General features: G+C 45.7%; 1 protein-coding gene across 1 annotated transcript in view; it reads right to left on the reverse strand.

Annotated features, from left to right (window-relative positions):
- The window catches only part of zmym2 (zinc finger, MYM-type 2), a 180,209-nt gene that overhangs the window by 102,690 nt on the left and 54,693 nt on the right, over positions 1-22,826 (reverse strand). Inside the window, 5 exon segments of the mRNA XM_038817980.1 lie at positions 15,116-15,177; positions 15,180-15,203; positions 15,206-15,260; positions 15,263-15,328; positions 22,154-22,334. Of these exon segments, the coding sequence (XP_038673908.1) occupies positions 15,116-15,177; positions 15,180-15,203; positions 15,206-15,260; positions 15,263-15,328; positions 22,154-22,334 (388 nt within the window).

Raw genomic sequence — 22,826 nt, forward strand, 5'->3', positions numbered from 1 at the left:
ACTATAATGTTTCTGTCCAAGATTGGCTTTAAAACTTGTGTAACTTGTGAAAGCAACAACATTTCCTGGAATACAAGTAATTCTTGGTTCTGCTTTACAACAATGTAAAGCTCATAAAAATTATAGGCGAATAAGAAATTGTGAAGAGGGGGTAAAAGAGGGTAGGGAAATAACATGATCTCATTTTTTCATCATTACCCAAGGATCTATATTAAGTAAATTTGATGCTTATGAATAGCAAGTATGTTCAGCCGTGACACCAAAATAATTATCTTTATTATTGTCACAAATAGGCTTACATTAACATTGCAATGAAGTTACTGTGAAAATCCCCTCGGCGCCTGTTCAGGTACACTGAGGGAGAATTCAGAACGTCCAATTCATCAAACAAGCATGTCTTTCGGGACATATGGGAGGAAACCAACACAGACACGGGGAGAAAGTACAGACTCCTCATTCCTCCTTCCCAAGCCGGGAATCAAACTTGGAAACCTGGCGCTGTGAAGCAATAGTGCTAACCACTGTGCAAGTCAGTGCCTGGGATAGAGCATAATGAACAATCTCTTGGGGAAAGTATTGGAGGACTGCTCGCATCCTTTGGAGGGGGCAGAAACACAAACAACACTGCCAAGATGATCAAATTGGCAAAGAAAAAAGATGTGTTTATAACCATTTCCAAATGAACTTCCTTAGCTGATTGTGAGCGACTGTAAAAAATAAGTCAGTTTAATTGCCAAGTTTTTGAAGAGGGAGTGAAATGACGATGTAGCCTGAAGCGTACATAATTCAACCAAACATATAAATTCAAGAAATTGTTGAAACAGGTTTTATTTTTATTACCACCAAGCCAGGGATCAACCCTGGTTTAATGAAGAGTGTGGAGGGTATGCCAGGAGAAGCATCAGGCATACCTAAAAATGAGGTCTCAACCCACTGGAGCTACAACACAGGGCTACCTGAACGCTAAACAGCATAAGCAGCAAGTAATAGACAGAGCTAAGCAATTCCACAACCATTGGATCAGACACAAGTCCTGAGGTCCTGCCACGTCAATCATGAATGGTGGTGGACAATTAAGCAATGCACTACAGGAGACTCCATAAGTAGCTCCATCCTCAATGATAGAGGAACCCAGCCCAAATCATCAGTACAAAAAAATAAGTCTGAAGCATTCACAACAATCTTCAGCCAGATGTGCCAAATGGATAATCCATCTTGGCATTCTGTGGAGGTTGCCAGAATCGCAAATGCCAGTCATCAGCCAATTTGATTCATTCCACATGAATCAAGGAACAGCTGAAAGAGTGGGAATAAATGAGTGCTATTCTGGCTGGCAATCAGTGACGAGTGGTGTGCCTCAGGGATCGGTGTTGGGACCACAATTATTTACAATTTATATAGACGATTTGGAATTGGGAACCATGTGTGAGGTATCCAAGTTTGCAGATGACACGAAGGTGTGTGGCAGAGCAAAGTGTACTGAGGACTGTAAAACCTTACAGAGGAACATTGACACTGAGTGAGTGGGCAAAGGTCTGGTAGATGGAGTATAATGTCAATAAGTGTGAAGTCATGCATTTTGTAGGAGTAACAATAGAACGGATTATTACTTAAATGGTAAAAAGCTGCAGCATGCTGCTATGCAGAGGGACCTGGGTGTACTTGTGCATGAGTCACAGAAGGTTGGTCTGCAGGTGCAACAAGTAATTCGGAAGGCAAATGGAATTTTGTCCTTCATTGCGAAGGGGATTGAGTTTAAAAGTAGAGAGGTAATGTTGCAGTTGTACAAGGTGCTGGTGAGGCCACACCTGGAGTACTGTGTGCAGAGGAGGTTCACTAGGCTGATTCCGGAGTTGAGGGGGTTATCGTATGAGGAGAGGCTGAGTAGATTGGGATTATACTCACTGGAATTCAGAAGGTTGAGGGAGGATCTAATAGAAACATATAAAATTTTGAAGGGAATGGATAAGATAGAAGTAGAAAGGATGTTTCCACTGGTAGGTGAAAGTAGGACAAGAGGGCATAGCCTCAAGATTAGGGAGAGCAGATTTAGGACTGAATCAAGGAGGAACTTCTTCACTCAGAGGGTGGTTAAAGTATGGAATTCCCTACCGAAAGGAGTAGTAGACGCTACTTCATTGAATATATTTAAAGATAGGGTAGATGTTTTTTTGAAAAATAAAGGAATTACAGGATATGGTGAGAATGTGGGTAAGTGGTTCTGAGACCACGAAAAGATCAGCCATGATCTTATAGAATGGTGGAGCAGGGGCGAAAGGCCAGACGGTCTACTTCTGCTCCTAGTGCTTATGTTCTTATGAACTGGATGCTGCAAAGACTATGGGCCCTGACAATATCCCGGCAAAAGTCCTCAAGTCTTCTGCTTCAGAATTTGCAGTGTCCCTAGCCACACTGTTCCAGCACGACGACAGCACCGATATCAACTTAGCAATGTGAAACAGTTCCTAGATATGTCCTGGACACAAAATGCAACACAAATTCAATGCAGCCAATTACTGCCCCATCAGTCTACTCTCAATCATCAGTATGGTGATAGAAAGGGTGCTTAAGCAGCACATTCTCAGTTTCGGTTCTGCCAGGGGCACTCAGCTCCTGACTCTGGTTCAAATAAGGGCAAATTAGATGAACTCCAGAGGTGAGGTGAGAGTGACTGCCTTTGCCATCAAGGCAGCATTGGGTGTGCCATCAAGGAGCCCAAAAATGCTGAAGCAGTCCACATCCAAATGCAGCAAGACTGGACAATATCCAGGTTTGGGTCGACAAGTGGCAAGTAACATTCACGCCACACATGTGCCAGGCATTGACCATATCCAACATGAGAGAATCTAACCATCGACCCTTGACATTCAAAGATATTACCATTGCTGAATCCCCCACTATGCACGTTACCATTGACCAGAAACTGGGCTGGGCCAGCCATTTAAATGCCGTGGTTGCAAGGACAAGTTTGGGCTTAAAATCATGTGGTGAGTAATTCGCTTCCTGACTCTCCAAAGCCAGTCCTCAATTTACAAGGCACAAGTCAGGAGTGTAATGGAATACTCTCCACTTGACTGGATGAGTGCAGCTCCAACTGCACTCAAGAAACTTAAAATCATCCAGGACAAAGTTGCCAGTTTGATTGGCACCCCTTCAACAACAATTCACACCCTCCAGCAGTGATGGCAGCATGCTCATCTACCAGATGCACTGCAGGAACATAGAACATAGAACAGTACAGCACAGAACAGGCCCTTCGGCCCTCAATGTTGTGCCGAGGAACTCACCAAGGATCCTCTGACAGCACCTTCGAAACCCACGACCACCATCATCGCGAAGGACAAGGGCAGGAAATACATGGGAACGCAAAGGGTCCTTCCTATTTATTTCCTTATTTCCCCTTTCTTTTATTTTACAGTTATTATTTTTGATCCATGGGTGATTAATGGACATGTATCTACAAGTCAAGCAGCATTGAGAATGAGGAATTCAGAAGTTACAGGAGAGAACACTCTGCTAACCTCTGCAAGTTTGAACAGAAGCTTCAGGCTATTCATTACCAGAAAGATGGAGGGGGACTCGGTTTGATTGATTGGCTGGAAGCCAATAAATTGGCCCAAAAGGCCATACTCAGCCTGGCAGCAGGTGATGATTGGATCCTGTCCTAGTAGAATAATTTTCAGAGTCCCAAGTAGCTCAGTTTGACTCCTGGAAGCACAGGGACAAGGATGCTCTCTCTCCAGAAATGCTGAGAGCGCTGTATTTCCAGAACTGCAGAGAACATGAATGAATGAATCTACAGGAAAAAGATTTAATGGCTGCAAACAAAGCCCAGGACCCCCTTTTTCTTTCCAGAAAGGCTGAGAGGGCTGTATTTATGAAGCTAAGAGGCCTGAATGCAGCTGCAGTAAAATGTCAGACTGAAATAGACTAAGGTGCTGGAAACAACGATCTTAAACAAAGACTCCTTTTCTCTTTTACTTATGGTTCTCAAACCCTTTCCTTCCCCTCTGCGTTTGCCTGTCTTGTGTCTATGTGCATATGGACAGTGGGGTAAGGTTAAAGCAGGAAATTAGATAATAGTGAATCAGTTTCACTTGCTGCATGCTTCATCCCAGTTCTTATTATTAATAAAAAATGGTATTTACATTTACAAATCTGGTGTCTGTAATTATTGGGCAACCAAGGGCCGACATTCAGGTATTTTCGAAGAATTATTGGTTAATTCACTTGCGTTGTGACTCCAGGTCAAGTGGGGCTGGAATGGAGCGTGCACTAGAACATGGTGTCATAACATAATTTGGTGGCTTGGGTCTGGGATTTTTTGGAACAGTAGATGCCGAAGTTGGGTTAGAGTATAATGTTTAAAATAAGAAATCAGGTTTGCAGCAATATGACAGGATGGCTCTGAAGCTAAATCCTTTCTTCAGATGGATGACTCATCTCTGGTTTATTTAAAACAGCTTTGAAAAGACAAGCTAATCGAATTGGCTGGGGAATTAGAAATAGAGGTACCAGCTAGAGCTAGGAAGGTGAATCATAGAATTATACAATTTACAGTGCAGAAGGCCATTTGGCCCATTTTGCACCAACATTTGGAAAGAGCACCCTACTTAAGCCCACACCTCCACCCTATTCCTGTAACCCAACCTAACCTTTTGGGGCATGAAGGAGCAATTTAACATGATCAATCCACCCAACGTGCACATCTTTGGATGGTGAGAGGAAACTGGAGCACCCGGGGTAACCCCACGCAGACACAGGGATAACATGCAGACTCCAGTCACCAGAGGTCGGAAATGAACCCTGGAGCTGTGAGGCAGCAGTGCTAATTAACATGCCACCGTGCGACAGTGGAGATAACTGTTGAGATTGATCAGCAATTAAATCTGAAAGAGATGCTAGAAGCACAGGAGAGCCCACAAAGTACATCAAGGACATTTGCTGGTGGGGAAATTGAGCGGGACAGAAATCGGTTGCAGTTCGAGCATAAAGGAGAGTTTGAAAAATTTTTTTTAAAATTGGAATGGAAATGAAGTGAAAATAAATGGAGAAGAAGTGAAAGGAAATGGAGACGAAGCAAAATGGAAAAGAAATGGAGATAGAAATGAGGTTAGAATTAGAGACAGAGGAAAACACAGAAGAGAGAGGGTTCCAGATAAAGGCATTGGAAATTAGAGAGCTTAATCTTAGTGGCGATACGTTTGAATTGATTGAGGCCCTCCCAAAATTCAAAGAGAAGTAGGTAGAAGTATTTTTTTAGAGCTTGTGACAAAATAGCAACGCAAATAGAGTGGCCAGGGAAATGCTGACATTACTCATGCAGAGTAAATTGACGGGGTAGGCATATGAAGTTTATGCTTCCCTGTCAGAGCGGGTGTCAAAGAATTATGGCATGGTACAAATGGCAATTCTGGGTCCATACGAATTGGTTCCCCCAAGCATACAAGCAAGAGTTTCAAAATTTAAGGTTGGGACAGATGTGTGCCGAATTTGAAAGGGTAAAGCAGAACAATTTTGATAGATGGGTACGAGCATTGTGAGTTGCAACTACCCATGAGGCTCTGAGAGAGGTCCTTCGCTTTGAGGAATTTAAAAGTTCCCTACCTTCTATAATAGAGGGTGAAGACTGCTAGAAAGCAGCAATTATGGCTGACGATTATGAACTAATCCATAAATTTAAACCTTTGTTCCATCACCCACATAATTTTGAAAAGGGTAGGAAGGCAGTTGTCAAAGGAAAAGAATGGGTAGCTAGGAATGCTTCAAGATCTCCTCCTCAGATCAGGGAAAGACGGTACTGAGGATGGAGGTGAGCTCGGAAGTCTAGCTGTTACCACTGTAACAAGGGGGGACATGTTCGTTCAGCATGTTGGAAGTTGCAAGGAAAGCCCATGGGACTGGTGGGAGTTCATAAGAAATATTCCAAAAAGGGAACACGTGAAGAATACTACAGGGCAGACTGCAACTTTAACTGGACTTAAGAAACTAGAGGTAAACACTGTTGTGGGAGGTGTGAAGAATGAGGTTGATGAGATATCCCAGGTTTGTGTGGTGACCAGGGCGATGGCCAAGCAAGGTTCATCACCAGAGATTAAAGTCACACCACAATCAGATGGTAGAGTAGCTGAAGCTATCTTGGAGAATGAGGATAATGCCGATCAAGCGTTTGTAGGATTCCTTAATACAGCCCCATAAAGCAGATCCAGACATAGACACAGTCAGCTCTCCGAGAAGTTGAGGCTGGGGTGGTTCGAGTGCTACATTAAGAACAGAGTTCTGATGAGGAAGTGGAGAAATCGTCATAGGCCTGCAGACAAAGAATGGACAGTTGTTCATCAGATAATGGTACCACCGAAGTATCGTAGGGTAGTACTGCAAGATACCCATGGCAGTACATCTGGGAATTCGGAAAAATCAGGTTTTAGTCAACAGACATTTTCCTGGCCAGTACTGCACAAGAGTGTAGTGCAATTCTGCAGAACCTGTCATACCTGCCAGGTAAAAGGTAAAACACAGCATGTGATTGAACCCAGACCAGTGTTGAAGAGCCGTTTAGTCGGGTATTAGAAATTGCGTAGGACCGGTGCCTAAAATGAAGGCAAAGCATCAGTACATTCTTATGGCCATGGAAATTAATATTCGATTTCCTGAAGCTAAGGTAAACATTGACCCAGTTTTTCACGCGCTACGGTCGACCGATATGGACCAGGGTTCTAACTTCACGTCGAAAATGTTCCAGGCCAGGACATAATGTGTGGTTTGGGTATCAAACATTTAAAAACGACCGCCTATCACCCACAAACTCGGGGAGCTTTGGAGGGTAATCATTAGACTCTCAGGGGGGTTTAGGGGCTGGTTTAGCTCACAAGGCTAAATCGCTGGCTTATAAAGCAGACCAAGCAGGCCAGCAGCACGGTTCGATTCCCGTACCAGCCTCCCCGGACAGGCGCCGGAATGTGGCGACTAGGGGCTTTTCACAGTAACTTCATTGAAGCCTACTCGTGACAATAAGCGATTTTCATTTTTCATTTTCAAGACCTATTATTAGGGCCTATTATTGCCATGAATATCCAAGCGATTGGATCAAAAGGGCTGGATTTTGTTTTACTATTTGCACCAGAGATTTTCTGAACGAATCTACAGTGTTTAGTCCATTTGAGTTGTTTTATGGCCATCAATTGGTAAAGGAAAAGTTTCGAAAAGCAGAGGACAATTCCTCAACATTGGACTAAGTGTCAACATTTCTGGGAAGATTCGCAGGAGCCTGCCAGGTAGCCTGAGAGCATTTAAAGTTTTCGGGAGCCAGAGTGGGTGGATGAACAAGCTAGGACCCCCAACATGGAAGGTTCGGGATGAGGTATTAGTATTGTTGCCATTGCAGGGTGAACCTTCTAAGATGAAATTCAGTGAGCCATATAAGGTGGTTCGGAGAGGGAACTTTCTTAATCAGTACTCCAGACGATAGAAAGATCGGTTGATGCTGCAGCCTGCGCGTCTGTGGGTGACATATAAGGACCGGCACCACTACTTCGACTCCCCAGAGGAGGCGTGGGCCTTTGTACAGGTGGAGAAGCTGGACTCGAACTAGGGTCTGGGGACACACTATGGCCGTTGCTGTTTTCGCTGTTGCTGTTCTTCAATTTTGACACGTTTTTTTTAATGCTGGTTTTCTTTTTGCTCTGTTTCCGGGTGGGTTTGTCTGTTGGGTATGGGTGTGGGGTATGTGGGGAATGTTGGGGGTTTGTATTTTATATGTTCTCTTCTGTACGGGGCTGGGGGTTGGGGTGAAACTGGATTTTGAGGAGCTGCGTCAGAAGGGTGGGGTGTGGCAGTGTGAAAGCGCGGGCTTTCCTCTGGTTGTCCGCGCTGCGGGGCGGGGGGGCGGAGCTGGAGGTGGGGGCGTGGCCTCTACTGGTTTTCTTTCCCGCGCTGAAGCGGTGCCAAGGAGGTGTGGCAAGAGGGGGATGGCCCCATGCCGGGAGGAGATGGGTTTTGGCAGGAGCTGCCGGGTCAGCAGGAGTCAGCTGACTCACGGAAGTACCATGGAGGGGTCCTAGCCTGGGGGGTGGGATACCGGGTTGCTGCTGGAATGGCCAGGAAGGAGCTGGTGTGGGCCGGGGGGGGTAGAGGAGAGGCGTTATCACCATGGGGAGGTGGTCAGGCGGGGCGAGCTGGCCTGGGGCGAGTAGTCGATAAGCTATGGCTAGCCGGCGTGGGAGAAGGGCAGGTTGCCCTCTGATCCGGCTGATTACCTGGAACGTGAGGGGGCTGAATGGGCCGGTTAAGAGAACTAGGGTATTTTCTCATCTGAAGGGGCTGAAGGCGGACGTGGCTATGCTCCAGGAGACCCACTTGAAGGTGGCGCACCAGGTTCGTCTGAGGAAGGGGTGGGTGGGGCAGGTTTTTCACTCAGGATTGGACACGAAGAACCGGGGGGGGTGGCGATTCTGGTGGGGAAGAGGGTGGCGTTCGAGGCGGCTGAGGTGGTGTCAGACAAGGAGGGCAGATATATTATGGTGAAGGGTAGGCTGCAGGGAGAGAAGGTGGTGCTGGTTAATGTATATGCCCCGAATTGGGATGATGCCGGCTTCATGAGGCGCTTGTTGGGCCGCATTCTGGACCTGGAGGCAGGGGGCCTGATCATGGGGGGAGACTTTAACACAGTGCTGGATCCCCCTCTGGACCGGTCCAGTTCAAGGACGGGTAGGAGACCGGCGGCGGCCAAAGTGCTGAGGGGGTTTATGGACCAGATGGGAGGGGTGGATCCCTGGAGGTTTGGGAGGCCGAGAGCACGGGAGTATTCCTTTTTCTCCCATGTCCATAGGGTCTATTCCCGAATAGATTTTTTCATCCTGAGCAGGGGATTGATCCCGAAGGTGCAGGATGCAGAGTATTCGGCCATAGCGATTTCAGACCATGCTCCGCACTGGGTTGATCTGGAGATGGGAGAGGCGTGGGACCAGCGCGCGCTCTGGCGCCTGGATGTGGGGATGCTGGCTGATGAGGAGGTGTGTAGGAGGGTCCGGGGAAGTATTGAGGGGTAGCTTGATTCCAACGACACGGGGAGGTCCGGGTGGGGTGGTCTGGGAGGCTCTGAAAGCAGTGATCCGGGGGGAGCTGATCTCCATCCGGGCCCATCGGGCAAGGAGGGAGAGGAAGGAGAGGGAGAGACTGGTGGGGGAGCTCCTGGATGTGGACAGGAGATACGCGGAGGCACTGGAGGAGGGGTTGCTGGGGGAACGGCGTAGTTTGCAGACCAAATTTGACTTGTTGACCACCAGAAAGGCGGAGACACAGTGGAGGAGGTTGCAGGGCGTGGTATATGAGTATGGGGAGAAGGAGAGCAGGATGTTGGCGCATCAGCTCCGCAGGCGAGATGCAGCTAGGGAAATTGGTGGAGTGACGGATAGGGGTGGGAATGTAGTGCAGAAGGGGACAGAAGTAAATGGGGTCTTTAGGGACTTCTACGAGGAACTGTACTGGTCAGAACCTCCGACGGGGAGGGGGGATGGAGAGCTTCATGAACAGGCTATGGTTCCCAAGTGTTCAAGAGGAGCTGGTAGAGGGGCTGGGGGCGCCGCTAGAGTTGGAGGAGCTAGTCAGGGGGATTGGACAAATGCAGTCAGGTAAGGCGCCGGGGCCAGACGGGTTCCCGGTGGAATTTTATATAAAGTATGCGGATTTGGTGGGCCCCCTGTTGTTGCGAGCCTTCAATGAGGCATGGGAGGGGGGGGGGGGGGGGCTTTGCCCCCGACGATGTCGTGGGCACTGATCTCTCTGATCCTGAAGCGGGATAAGGACCCCTTGCAGTGTGGAGCATACAGGCCTATCTCACTCCTCAATGTTGATGCTAAGTTGCTGGCGAAGATCCTGGCCACCAGGATAGAGGACTGTGTGCCAGGGGTGATACACGAGGATCAGACAGGATTTGTCAAGGGACGGCAGCTCAACACGAATGTGTGGAGACTGCTAAATGTTATTATGATGCCGGCAGTGGAGGGGGAGGCGGAGATAGTGGTGGCGCTGGATGCGGAGAAAGCATTTGATAGGAGTTGAGTGGGGGTACCTGTGGGAGGTGCTGGAGCGGTTCGGATTCGGGGAGGGATTCATCAAATGGGTGAGGCTGCTCTACGCGGCTCCAATGGCATGTGTAGTTACCAATGGAAGGAGATCGGAGTACTTCAGGCTCTACCGTGGGACCAGGCAGGGGTGCCCCCTGTCCCCCTTGCTCTTTGCACTGGCGATTGAACCTTTGGCTATGGTGTTGAGGGAGTCAGGGAGATGGAGGGGTCTGGTGCGGGGTGGGGAGGAACATCGTGTATCGCTGTATGCGGACGACCTGATGTTGTATGTGGCGGATCCAGAAGGGGGAATGCCGGGGGTGATGGAGCTGTTAGCGGAATTTGCGGGCTTCTCGGGCTACAAGTTAAATTTAGGCAAGAGTGAGGTATTTGTAGTGCACCCGGGAGATCAGGAGGGAATTGGGAGACTCCCATTTAAGAGGGCAGTGAAGAGTTTCAGATACCTGGGGGTGCAGGTGGCCAGGAGTTGGGGGACTCTCCATAAGCTTAATTTTACCAGGCTGGTGGAGCAGATGGAGGAGGAATTTAAAAGGTGGGACATGGTGCCGCTATCATTGGCGGGTAGAGTGCAGTCCGTCAAAATGACAGTTCTCGCGAGGTTCTTGTTCTTTTTTCAGTGTTTGCCCATCTTTATCCCTAGGGCCTTTTTTAGAAGGGTGACTAGCAGCATCATGAGCTTTGTTCGGGCGCATAGGACCCCGAGGGTGAAGAGGGTCTTCTTGGAGCGGGGTAGAGATGGGGGGGGGGGGGGGGGGGGGGGGGGGCTGGCGTTACCCAATCTCTCGGGGTATTATTGGGCGGCCAATGTGTCGATGGTGCGCAAGTGGGTAATGGAGGGGGAGGGGGGCAGCATGGAAACGGATGGAGAGGGCGTCCTGTGGAGATACAAGCCTGGGGGCCCTGGTAACGGCGCCGTGGCCGCTCCCTCCTACGAGGTATACCACGAGTCTGGTGGTGGCGGCTACCCTCAAGATTTGGGGGCAGTGGAGGCGACATAGGGGAGAAGTGGGTGGCTCGATGGAGGCTCCGTTATGGGGGAACCATAGGTTCGTCCCGGGGAACATTGATGGGGGGGTTTCGGGGTTGGCACAGAGCGGGCATCAGGGTGCTTTTGGGGGTCTGGGTCGGAGAGGGGAAGATATCTGATATCTACAAGGTTATGCAGGAGGCAGAGGAGGCGTTAGTAGAGGAGCTGAAAGCCAAGTGGGAGGGGGAACTGGGGGAACAGATCGAAGACGGGACATGGGCTGATGCCCTGGAGAGGGTTAATTCTTCCTCCTCGTGTGCGCGGCTTAGCCTCATCCAATTCAAGGTGCTGCACCGGGCCCACATGACTGGGGCGAGGATGAGTAGGTTCTTTGGGGGTGAAGACAGGTGTGTCAGGTGCTCGGGGAGTCCAGCGAACCATGCCCATATGTTCTGGGCATGCCCGGCACTGGAGGAGTTCTGGAAGGGGGTGGCGAGAACGGTGTCGAGGGTGGTGGGATCCAGGGTTAAGCCAGGATGGGGACTCGCGATTTTTGGGGTTGGGGTGGAGCCGGGACTGCAGGAGGCGAAAGAGGCCGGTGTGCTGGCCTTTGTGTCCCTAGTAGCCCGGCGAAGGATCTTGCTGCAATGGAAGGATGCGAGGCCCCCAAGCGTGGAGACCTGGATCGATGACATGGCGGGTTTCATTAAGCTAGAGAAGGTCAAATTCGCCCTGAGAGGGTCGGTACAAGAGTTCTTTAGGCGGTGGCAACCTTTTCTCAACTTACTGGCTCAACGATAGGGTACTGGGACAGTAGCAGCAGCAACCTGGGGGGGGGGGGGGGGGGGGGGGGGCGGACGATGACTATGTTTGTTTATTTTAATTTAAATTTATTTTTTAAGTTCTTTTGTTGTTTCATTGGGGTTGGGGGGGGGGGGGGGGGGGGGGGAGGGGGGGGGATGTGATACATGCGTCGATACGGTCTGGGGGTGTTACAGTTATTATGGGTTATTTTGTTGCATTTCATTGTTGTCGTTATGTTTTATATTTCTGTAAAAAATTCCAATAAAAATTAAATTAAAAAAAAAGAACGGACTCGGCCTTGTGCCATATGAAAATGTTAAAGAAATACTATCGTAGGGAGGAAGATGGAAAGGGACAAGTGTGTCAGGTGGGGGAAGGACGACCAGTAATGGGAAGAAAGAGGTGGGAGAAGAGGGAGAGATACACAGACTGACACTCCAGTAGTATGATAACAAATACAGACATCTTGGGATAATTACAGGCCCAGTATGCCAATGATGAAGGATAGCAGAAAGATCAAATAAAGGCTCCAGGGGGCATATCGCCAGATTTGTAGGGACTGCCCAGGGTGCACACCATTAATTAATCATAAGAAATTCCGAACTGTACACAGAACAGAGTGCAGAAGGAGGCCATTCGGCCCATCGAGTCCGCACCGACCCACTTAAGCCCTCACTTCCACCCTATCGCTGTAACCCAATAACCCCATCTCACCTTTTTAGCCACCAAGGGCAATTTATCATGGCTAATCCACCTAACCCGCACGTCTTTGGACTGTGGGAGGAAACCGGAACACCCGGAGGAAACCCACGCAGACAAGGGGAGAACATGCAGACACTGCACAGAGTGACCCAGCGGGGAATCGAACCTGGGACCCTGGCGCTGTGAAGCCACAGTGCTAGCCACTGGCTGAATCCACGAAAACTAGCTCAGCTAAAGACAGATCCAAAACATGTTGAAAAATGTCTTAATTGAGCCCAGTCAGAATAATTGGAGCTCGCAGGTAGTATTAGTGCCAAAGCCGGATAGAGCCACATGGCTCTGCATAGATTACCGAAAAATAAATGCCATCACCAAATGAGATTCATGTCCAATTTCAAGATTGGAGGACTGCATTGATAGAATAGGTAGTGCCTCCTTCCTGTCAAAGATTGATCTGTTTAAAGGTTATTGGCAGATCCCATGCACACCCAGAGCGAGAGAAAATCTGCTTTTGCAATGTCCCAAGGGTTGCTTCAATGCAAGGTAATGATGCTTGGACTCAAAAAATGAACCAGCAACATTCCAACGGCTTATGTCCCAAGTAGTGGCTGGGATGCTTAACTATGTGGTCTACCTGGATGATGCGGTAGTGTATAGTGAGACGTGGAAAGAACATATGGAGCAATTGGAGGAGCTATCCATACAACTAGTGTTGATTAGGCTAGTAATTATTTTGGCCAAAACCGAGTTTGCCAAGGCAAAAGTCACCTATTTAGGCATGTGGTTTAACAGGTGCCAGTGGTGCTCAGAACAGCCAAAGTAAGGGCATTGTTGGACTTTCCTATTCCCAAAACAAACGGGAAATTCCCGAGTATGTGCAGATGCTAAAGGAAATTCATACTGAACTTCAGTACTACAGCGGTATCTTTAACCAATGGGCTAAGAAGCAAGCGAAAATGGTGTGGTCCACACACTACCAAGAAGCGTTTCAAGTTGAAGGCCATCTTAATGAGCGAACCGGTGTTGGCCGTCCCAGACTTTTCCGGACCACTTAAAATGGCAACAGATGCCAGTGATCTGGGGGTAGGGGTCGTGTTACTATAAGACGACGATACAGGAATAGAACCAGTAGGATATATTTTTTAAAATTCACGTCTGTGCCAAACCATTGAAAAGGAAGCCTTAGCTTTGCTACTAGCCCTTTAGCACTTTGGAGTCTGACATGACAATCCATAAAGTTTTGTTTGTACAAACCATAATCGATTTGCGTTTTTACAGAATTTTGAAACCCAGAATGCAAGATTATTCCGTTGGGAGTTTATTATTACAACAGTTCAACATTAAAATTATACACAATCCCGGAAGGGATAATGTGATTGCGGATATTTTGTCACAGGTTTAAGGGTTGACGAGTTACCAATGTAGAGACTGAGAAGAGAACATATATAATGGGGATATTGGATGGATATATTTGTGATATTCCTCCAGAAAGACTGTGAATCCTGTATCTCTGAAACTGCAGAGAGCTGAATGAATCTGCAGAAAAGACTCAGACTGAAAGTAGAGTATTAAGAGGAGTACGGTGCTGGAAACAACCATCTCTTTTCCTTTTACTTATGATTTTTTTACCCCTTTCGTCCCTTCTGTGTTTGTCTGACTTGTGCATGAGAGACAGGGAGGGAGGGTGAGAGATATTTAAAGCGTGGAATTAGATAATAGTTAACAGTTGTACTTTGTGCACATTTCATTACAGTTCTTGTTATGAACAAAAAGTATTGTTCGTACATTTACAAACCTGAAGCAATTGTAATTATTGGGCAGCCAAGGGCCAAAGACTTTGGGTATTTATCTAAGAATTATTTGTTTAATTCACTTGTCTTCTGACAAGCGGGGCTGGAATTGACCGTGCACTTGCCCAGGGTGTCGTAACAACACCACCACCACCACCATGTGGAATCTCTCTCTCTCTTCCCCCCCCCCCCCCCCCCCCCACCCCCACTCCAAGCTACTCCCCAACCTGACTTTGAAATATATCGCCATTCCTTCCGAGTGGCTGTGGAAAAATCCTGGAACTCCCTTTCTGACGATACTGTCAGTATATCTACACCACATGCGCAGCAGCAGTTCAAGGCAGCAGCTCACCACCACCTTCTCAAGGGCAATTAGGGAAGGGCAATAAATGCTGGTCTAGCCAGCGACGCTGACATCTCATGAATGAATTAAAAAAGGAACACAGTAATTTATAATACTACCCTTAGCTTTGATGAATCTTGATGCTGATGTAGTAGTTACTGGAAGCTTCAATCACTTTTTAAAAATCAGTTGTCTGTAATAACACTGCCACTTGGCAAATTCTTTAAAAACTATAAAACTGAAGATTTCCAGGTTTAAAGATCTGGCCGATGTATTAAAACCGCCTCCGAAGTATTTACAAATTACGTAGATTGGTTTATACACCTATAATCATAACCTACTTGTATTTGCTTTCGTTTTTGAATTACAAGCGACGATTGCACATGTTCATCGTTCAACAGACACAGAAACAGCGAACAAATACCTGTTTAAAATCATTGAGGCATCTAGGACTACAGAATCTTTTGTGATGGCCATCATGGAAAGAAAGTGGTTTCCAGATCCTTTATTATACAGTATATCCCACACTGATCGCAGCAGTTCATTACAAGTCCATCTCGCTTGTCTATATTTTGTTGAAACAACCATCACTGCAAAGTTTGTGGACGAAATTTTTAAAGCTTACTTCATGTCGAATCTATTAAAAAAATGTGAATTAATATCATCTTGTAAATTATGTGCCAGATTTTGTATGCACATTTTAACAGTTACTTCCTCAGTTTGCATTCAAATAAGTGGCAAGGATCCTTTAAGGTTTAACATTCAGAAATAAAAATTGAATGGTTGCAGCAAACTGGCTCCATATAGTCCCTAGTTCCCAAGTGTAGTAATTAGAGGAAGTGGACAACCAGTCCAAGACCCTGCCAATCATGTCAAGATAGGTGTTGGTGCATAAAGCATAGCAGAAGCAATTTTCAAAATTATTTCCACCATCCAGCAGCACAATTCATGTATATAACGGGAGCCAGCTTAGCTCAGTTGGCTGGTTCGTGGTGCAGAGGGAGAGTAACAGTGCAGGTTCAATTCTCGTACTGGCTAAGGTTATTCATGAGGGCCCATCTTCTCAACCTTGCCCTTTGCTTGAGGTGTGGTATCCTCAGGTGAAATCACCACCATTCAGCTCTTCCCCTCAAATGGGAATGGCAGCCTATGGCCATCTGGGACTGTGGTGACTTTACAAAAGTTTTGGCAAAGTGTTTGGGGGGGGGGGGGGGGGGGGGGAAGAAATAGAAACTTCCTTAAAATGGTTTACATTCACTATTTAAATACTGTCGTGGATGAGAGTCGATAAAGATTTAGGTTACCATTTACAGTATGTTCATTTTTCTTCAGCTGTTGGTTCCAATAACATTAAGGCACTTTGTTTTCCCACTGGGTCCACTGCTACTGACTGCTACTTTGCTTACTAAATAGAAAATGGAGGGTACGGTCGTAAAAACAATACAACTAGCCCAGCACATCACAGGAATGTTGCTCTCCAGGAGTCCAAATGCCATCACAAAAAATAAATAAGCAGATATCACGTAGGCTGCTTTCTCTTTCGATACTGGCCAGTATAGAAACCAGGCAGCTTATGACACTCATCCGATTGTTGAGATTAAACAGCCTTGGTGCCTATTATTTTATTAAGAAAATGATTTGGACCAGTAATGCCACATCACACGTGTCTAGGAGTCAAGACCAGGAGCATGAATAATTTCTGTGGTCCTTTGAGCCTTCTTCACCATTTAATAAATCATGGTTGACCATCTACCTTAACTCCACCTCTGATGAAGTCACCGACCTTTTTAAAAAAAAAAAAAGAAATCTTTATTGTCACAAGTAGGCTTACATTAACACTGAAATTAAGTTACTGTGAGAAGCCCCCTAGTCGCCACATTCCGGTGCCTGTCGGGAGGTACCATGGAAGGATAATTCAGAATGTCCAAAATACCTAACAGCACATCTTTTGAGACTTGAGGGAGGAAGCCCGCACAGACATAGGGAGAACGTGCAGACTCTGCAGACAGTGACCCAAGCTGGGATTTGAATCTGGGATCCTGGCGCTGTGGAGCAACAGTACTTGACTGTGCTATCATGCCTCAAACCGTAAACATTTGTCTCAACAGATGCTGCTGGCCTGCTGAACACACACCACATTATTGTTTTATTTTACCTTCCTGTGCTTTTGAAATCATCCTGAGTCTATCCTTTGTTAGGCAGGTGATCAAAATTGCACACAATACTTGAAGAGTGCAACTCCACCAAGGTTCTATATATTTAGTGACACTTCTTTATTTATAATTCCAATTAATCTGTTAATGGCTAACGACCAAAATACCACTTGCACTCCTAAACGCATACATGGTAACTTTCAGTAATTTGCATACAAGGAAAACTCTAAATCAAGTCCCAGTTGTTTCAAACATTTAAAATATTCTGTTTTTCTAAATTTACTACTTATGTGGATAAACTTCACACCTTCACTTTAAATTCCATTTGCAACATTCTTACTCATGCACTTAATGGGATCTACTTCCTTTTGTAACCCCTTTGTCTCTTCCCCAAAGCTTGCTTTTCCCACCCAACTTTGTATTGTCAACAAATTGGATACATTCACTTGATTCCCTCACCTAGGTCATTATGATGCGAATTGCTGAGGTCCAAAGCCACTTATCCTTGCACATTCTCCTAGTTCAGTCGAAATTATGAAATGACCCTTAATACGAATAGGTTTTAACCCCTCCTTGTCACTGGGGGTCCTTTGTTCCTCATTATTTCCGGAACTTTATCTGTTTTCTACCTGAAGACAGGATACAAACTGTTAGTTTAATATTCTCTGCCATTTTTCTACTCATTTAATTTCTCCAGCCTCTGCTTCTATGGGGCCTACATTTGTTTTTGCTAATTTACTTCCTTTTTGCACACCGACAGAAGCAGTTACAATACATTTTTTTTTCTGGCTACTTTACCCTCATTCTCTTTTCTAGTATAAATTTCCAGCTCATCCTTTGCTGAACTCCAGAATCATCACAAGCCTCAGGCTAACTACTCTTCTGGCACATGTTGAGAAAGTAGGAGCTGGAGTAGGCCTTCAACACACTCTTGGTCATTCAATGAAATCTTCTCCACAATGGCGGCATGGTAACACAGTGGTCAGCACTTGCTTGCACAGCGCCAGGGACCTGGGTTCTATTCCCGGCTTGAGGTCACTGTCTGCATGCTCTCCCCGTGGCTGCGTGGGTTTCCTCCGGGTGTTCCGGTTTCCTCCCACAAGTCCGAAAGATGTGCTCGTTAGGTGAATCGGACATTCTAAATTCTCCGTGTACCCGAACAGGCGTCGGGAGTATAGTGTGGCGACTAGGGATTTTCACAGTAACGTCATTGCAGTGTTAATGTAAGCCTGCTTGATGCACTATGAAAGATTATTATTGCTCCACCTTCCTGCACTCATTCCATATACCTTCTTACCTTTTTTTCTTTAAAAAATAGAGTACTCAATTATTTTTTCCAAATTAAGAGACAATTTAGCGTGGCCAATCCACCTAGCCTGCACATCTTTGGGTTGTGGGGGTGAGACCAACGTAGACACGAGGCGAGGAGAACGTGCAAACTCCACACGGGCAGTGATCCGGGGCCAGGATCGAACCTGGGTCCTCGGCGCCATGAGGCAGCAGTGCCAACGACTGCACCACTGACCCGCCCCACCTTAATTATCTTTTACTGAACTAACTATTGACCTTCTCTTGTTCGTCATGGTTGAACCACTTTTGTTGTGCAGTTTGTAATTGCTTAAAGAATGGGCATTCACTGAGAATTTGTAATTACTTCTTTAAAGATTTACCATTGCTCACCAGATCTTTACATCTAGTTTCCCAATCTACCTTAGTCAACTTGCCTCATACCAAGTTTGCTTTGTTCAAATTTCAGACGTTAGTTTTGGTCTTAAATATATCATTCTCAAATTCAATACAAAATCATAGTGACCACTCTTCTCCAGAGACCATAGACATAGAAGCAGAATTAGGCCAGCCGGCCTATCAACTGCCTTCTCCTGCATTACTTTATTAAACAAGAACCTACCTACCTCGGTCTTTGGCCTCCACAGTCTTCTGCAGCAATGAGTTCCACAGATTCACCTCTCTCTGGCTAAGAAATTCCTCCCCATCTTAGTTTTAAAGGATCGTCCCTTCAGTTTGAGATTGTGCCCTCAGGTTCTAGTTTCCGCTATAGTGGAAACATCCTCTTCACATCCACTCTATCTTGGCCTCTCAGTACTCTCTAAGTTTCAATGAGATACCCCTGATCCTTCTAAACTCTCGACCGAGTCCTCAACTGCTCCTTACATGCCAAGTTCTTGTGATCCTCCTCTGGACTGTTTCCAAGGCTAGCACATCCTTCCTTAGATACGGAGCAGAAAACTGCTCGCAAGTATTCCAAATGGGGTCTGATATAGAGCCTCAACAGTACAACCCTACTCTTGTATTCTCACCCTCTCGACATGAATGTGAACAGTGCATTTGCCCCGCAGCATAATCAAATACCGCTCCCACCTGGCTTACTCACTCTTCCAATCGGGCAGGAGATACAAAAGTCTGAGAACACGCACAAACAGACTCAAAAACAGCTTCTTCCCTGCTGTTACCAGACCCCTAAACGACCCTCTTATGGACTGACCTGATTAACACTACATCCTGTATGCTTCGCCTGATGCCGGTCTTTATATAGTTACATTGTGTACCTGGTGTTGGCCTATTATGTATTTTCTTTTACTTTCTTGTCATGTACTTAATGATCTATTAAGCTGCTCGCAGAAAAATACTTTTCACTGTGCCTCGGTACACGTGACAATAAACAAATCCAATCCAAATGGTTAGGTGGGGTTACTGGGATAAGATAGAGAAGTGGGCTTAAGGAGGCTGCTCTTTCCAAGGGCCAGTGCCGACTAAATGGACCGAATGGCCTCCTTCTGCACTGCAGGGATTCTATGATTCTATCTCCTTAACACCTCAAATCTCTCTAAAAAATGAGCTGCTCTGTGAAATGGAAGACTTGATGTTATTAAAAATGGACCACTTATTTTGCACAAGATTCACAAATAATGAAATAAACTAATGATTTAAGGGACAGGGGACAGTTGTGCACAACTGAAGATCCAAAACTCCCTGCTCATCCTCAAACAGTGCTGTGGCAATCTGCGATCTGGGAGGCAGATAGGATATGGGCTCATGTCATACGAAGAGACAGAAAGTATGACAATCCTGTACTCCTCCTTTACTGAATTGGAGTGCAAATTTAGATGACACATTTAGGTCCTGGACTGGAGCTTCAAACCAGAATCCTCTTATTCAGATGAAAGCTTTGCCAAATAAGCCAATGACCAACTACCAATCAACACATTTTCCTTAAAAGGTACTAACTACAACTTTTAAAAAAAATGTATTAAAACAAAATTGAGAGAGATTGATTTATAAAACATTTCATTTTATTCCACGTTAAAATGTCAAATATGACTCACTATTACATGGATTAATCATTTTTGGAAAAGGTTTATTGACAAAAGACAAATACAATTCTACCCAAAGTTGAGGTACGAATTTATCCAGAGAAGAATAGCTTCACATTGATGGTCAGAAAAGTAATAAAACTCCTGATAAAGGAGATGTTTTAAAAATCTAGAAACCAAAGTTTTATATTTATAAATAAATAAAGCACAGAGTAGGGTGAAGGGTAGCTATTCAGAGTGTGTGTGGGGGGGGGGGGGGGGGGGGGAAGGGAGAGAGAGAGAGAGAGAGAGAGAGGAGAGAGAGAGAGGAGAGAGAGAGAGAGAGAGGAGAGAGAGAGAGAGAGGAGAGAGAGAGAGGAGAGGAGAAGAGAGAGAGAGAGAAGAGAAAGGGGAAAGAGAAAGAGAGAGAGAGAGCGCGAGAGGGAGATGGAAAGAGAGATGGATTGTCCCACATGGATCAGTTCCGGTGTCATGATATTTTTAAAAATCTAAAGGCATTGTAGAGGGTGCAATAAATATTTCTAAGGACAGATAACATTCCACCAAAGCTACCTCAGTATTTCAAACATTCAATGTAGTCAGTGCATGTAAAAGAGTTTGAAGTCCATACTAACAAATGAAGACGACCCTGGTTGGATTCTGTACATGCAATGCAAAGGATAATGACATTGATGGTCAGAAAGTAATAAAACATCCTGACAAAGGAGATGTTTGGAAAATCTAGAAACCAAAAGTTTTATAATATAAATAAAATAATAATGAATAGTCAGTATTTGTTCCAAGTGGAAAATGCCTTGTTTGACCAACTTCTTGAATACTTTGAAGATAAAGGAGCTTAAACAAGACCAAATTATCAAAATTTCAACAAAACCTTGAATAAGGAGCCATATAATAGGCTAATGAATTGTCTGCTGACAAGTAGTAATATGGACAGCAAGCTGGCTGGAAGACTGAACGCACACAGTAGGGTGAAGGGTAGCTGACCCAATTTTAAAACACCACCACCAAGGGCAATTAGGAATATGCAACGGATGCTGGCTTTGCCAACAAAGCTCGTATACCATGGAAGAATACATCAGAAAATTAACCTGACAGCAGATGCCAGCAAAACAAAACAGCAACGAAGCAGCACAACAACTCACCCATCACACATACCCTTCTTCGCAGCATCTTTTTCCCCCCTCCCCAGCACATCCGACTCCCTTTGAAACACTTTTTCCCTCATATACTCAACGGCCTCCTCCCTAACCCATCTACATCCCCTTCCCACCACCTGACACAAGCTGATGAGACTTGTGTTCCGCTGCTCCTCCCCATCTGACTTGCGAACCACACCGAGACTTGGGCTCCACTGCTCCTCCTTTCCTGCCTGCTGAACCATGTTGAGACTCGTGCTCTGCTGCGTCCTTGCCAACCAGCCTGCCAAAGTGAGGCAAGACTTTGGCTTCCTGGCCCCCCCATCCCCTCAGCCTGCCAGGATTCTAAAATAATTATTTGCATAGGGTGGTGAGAATGTGGAACTTAATACCACAGGGAATATGCAAGCAGTACATATTGCATTTGAGGGGAAGCTGGATAAACGTAGGAGTGAGTAGAAGGGGTTATGTTGTTATAATTAGATGTGGAAGAATGGGAGGAAGCAGGCGTGGTGCATAAACACCAGCATGTATGCAATGGGTTGAAGAGTCTGCTGTGTGTAATTCTAATTTGTAGAAAACAAACTACAGGATGGCATGGTGGCACAGTAGTTAAACTGATGTCTCAAAGCACCAGGGGTCCGGATTTGATTCTGGCCATGGGTGCCTGTGTGGGGAGAATAGGGCAGGGAGTGGGCCCAGCCAGAATGCTCTTTGAGGGTTGGTGCAGACTCAATGGGTCGAATTACCTCCCCCTGCACTGGAGGGATTCTATGGATGTCAAAAAAAAAGATTAGTTCAGCGATTCAAATATAATGAACTTTTGAAAATAAAAGCATACCTCAGTCATTTTGCCACAAATGGTGCATTTCCCATAATTTCCTTGGGTAATATGACTTGTATGAGCTGGAGCATTTTGTTTGTCTTCATAAAAAGATAGGCAGGACGCACTGCAAAATTCCTGGAATGTTTCACTGGAATCTACTTGTGCAACAATTGTTCCCTTCATATTAGTTATCTCTCTGCGAAATAAGATAACAAGTTTCATTAGTACATCAAAATCATATCAAAATCATTTGAAATAAAGTTGGAGCGATACATGGGTCTCACAAAAGAAGGAATAGTGACTATGCGCCCGTTACAAACCTAACAAATATATTTTCAACTAAACTGCTTTCAATTATATTTTCATTATAAAATCTGTTCATCCTTCAAGTCAATGAAGACCACGTTTATCATCTTGGGTTGGGTTCTGCTGGACTTCCAAGGCTGGCCTGCACCCAGAAGGTTCTATTGCAAATAGGACAGGGCAGTGCAGACAATTGAGTGTTGGTCGAAAATTGACTCAGGATTTCCTCTCCATGCATTTCCTCTCTGCCTCTATTACGTTTTTGATTTTGAAGAAGGTTGCACTGTTTTTCTATTTGGTTGTTCCAGCTTCCCAGCTTGTCTCAGAATTTGAAGTCGATGTCATCACACCTCAAATAAGCATGGCAAGTTCGAGGATTTTTTTC

The sequence above is a fragment of the Scyliorhinus canicula genome, chromosome 14 (genome assembly GCF_902713615.1).
Source record: "Scyliorhinus canicula chromosome 14, sScyCan1.1, whole genome shotgun sequence".
Lineage (NCBI taxonomy): Eukaryota > Metazoa > Chordata > Chondrichthyes > Carcharhiniformes > Scyliorhinidae > Scyliorhinus > Scyliorhinus canicula.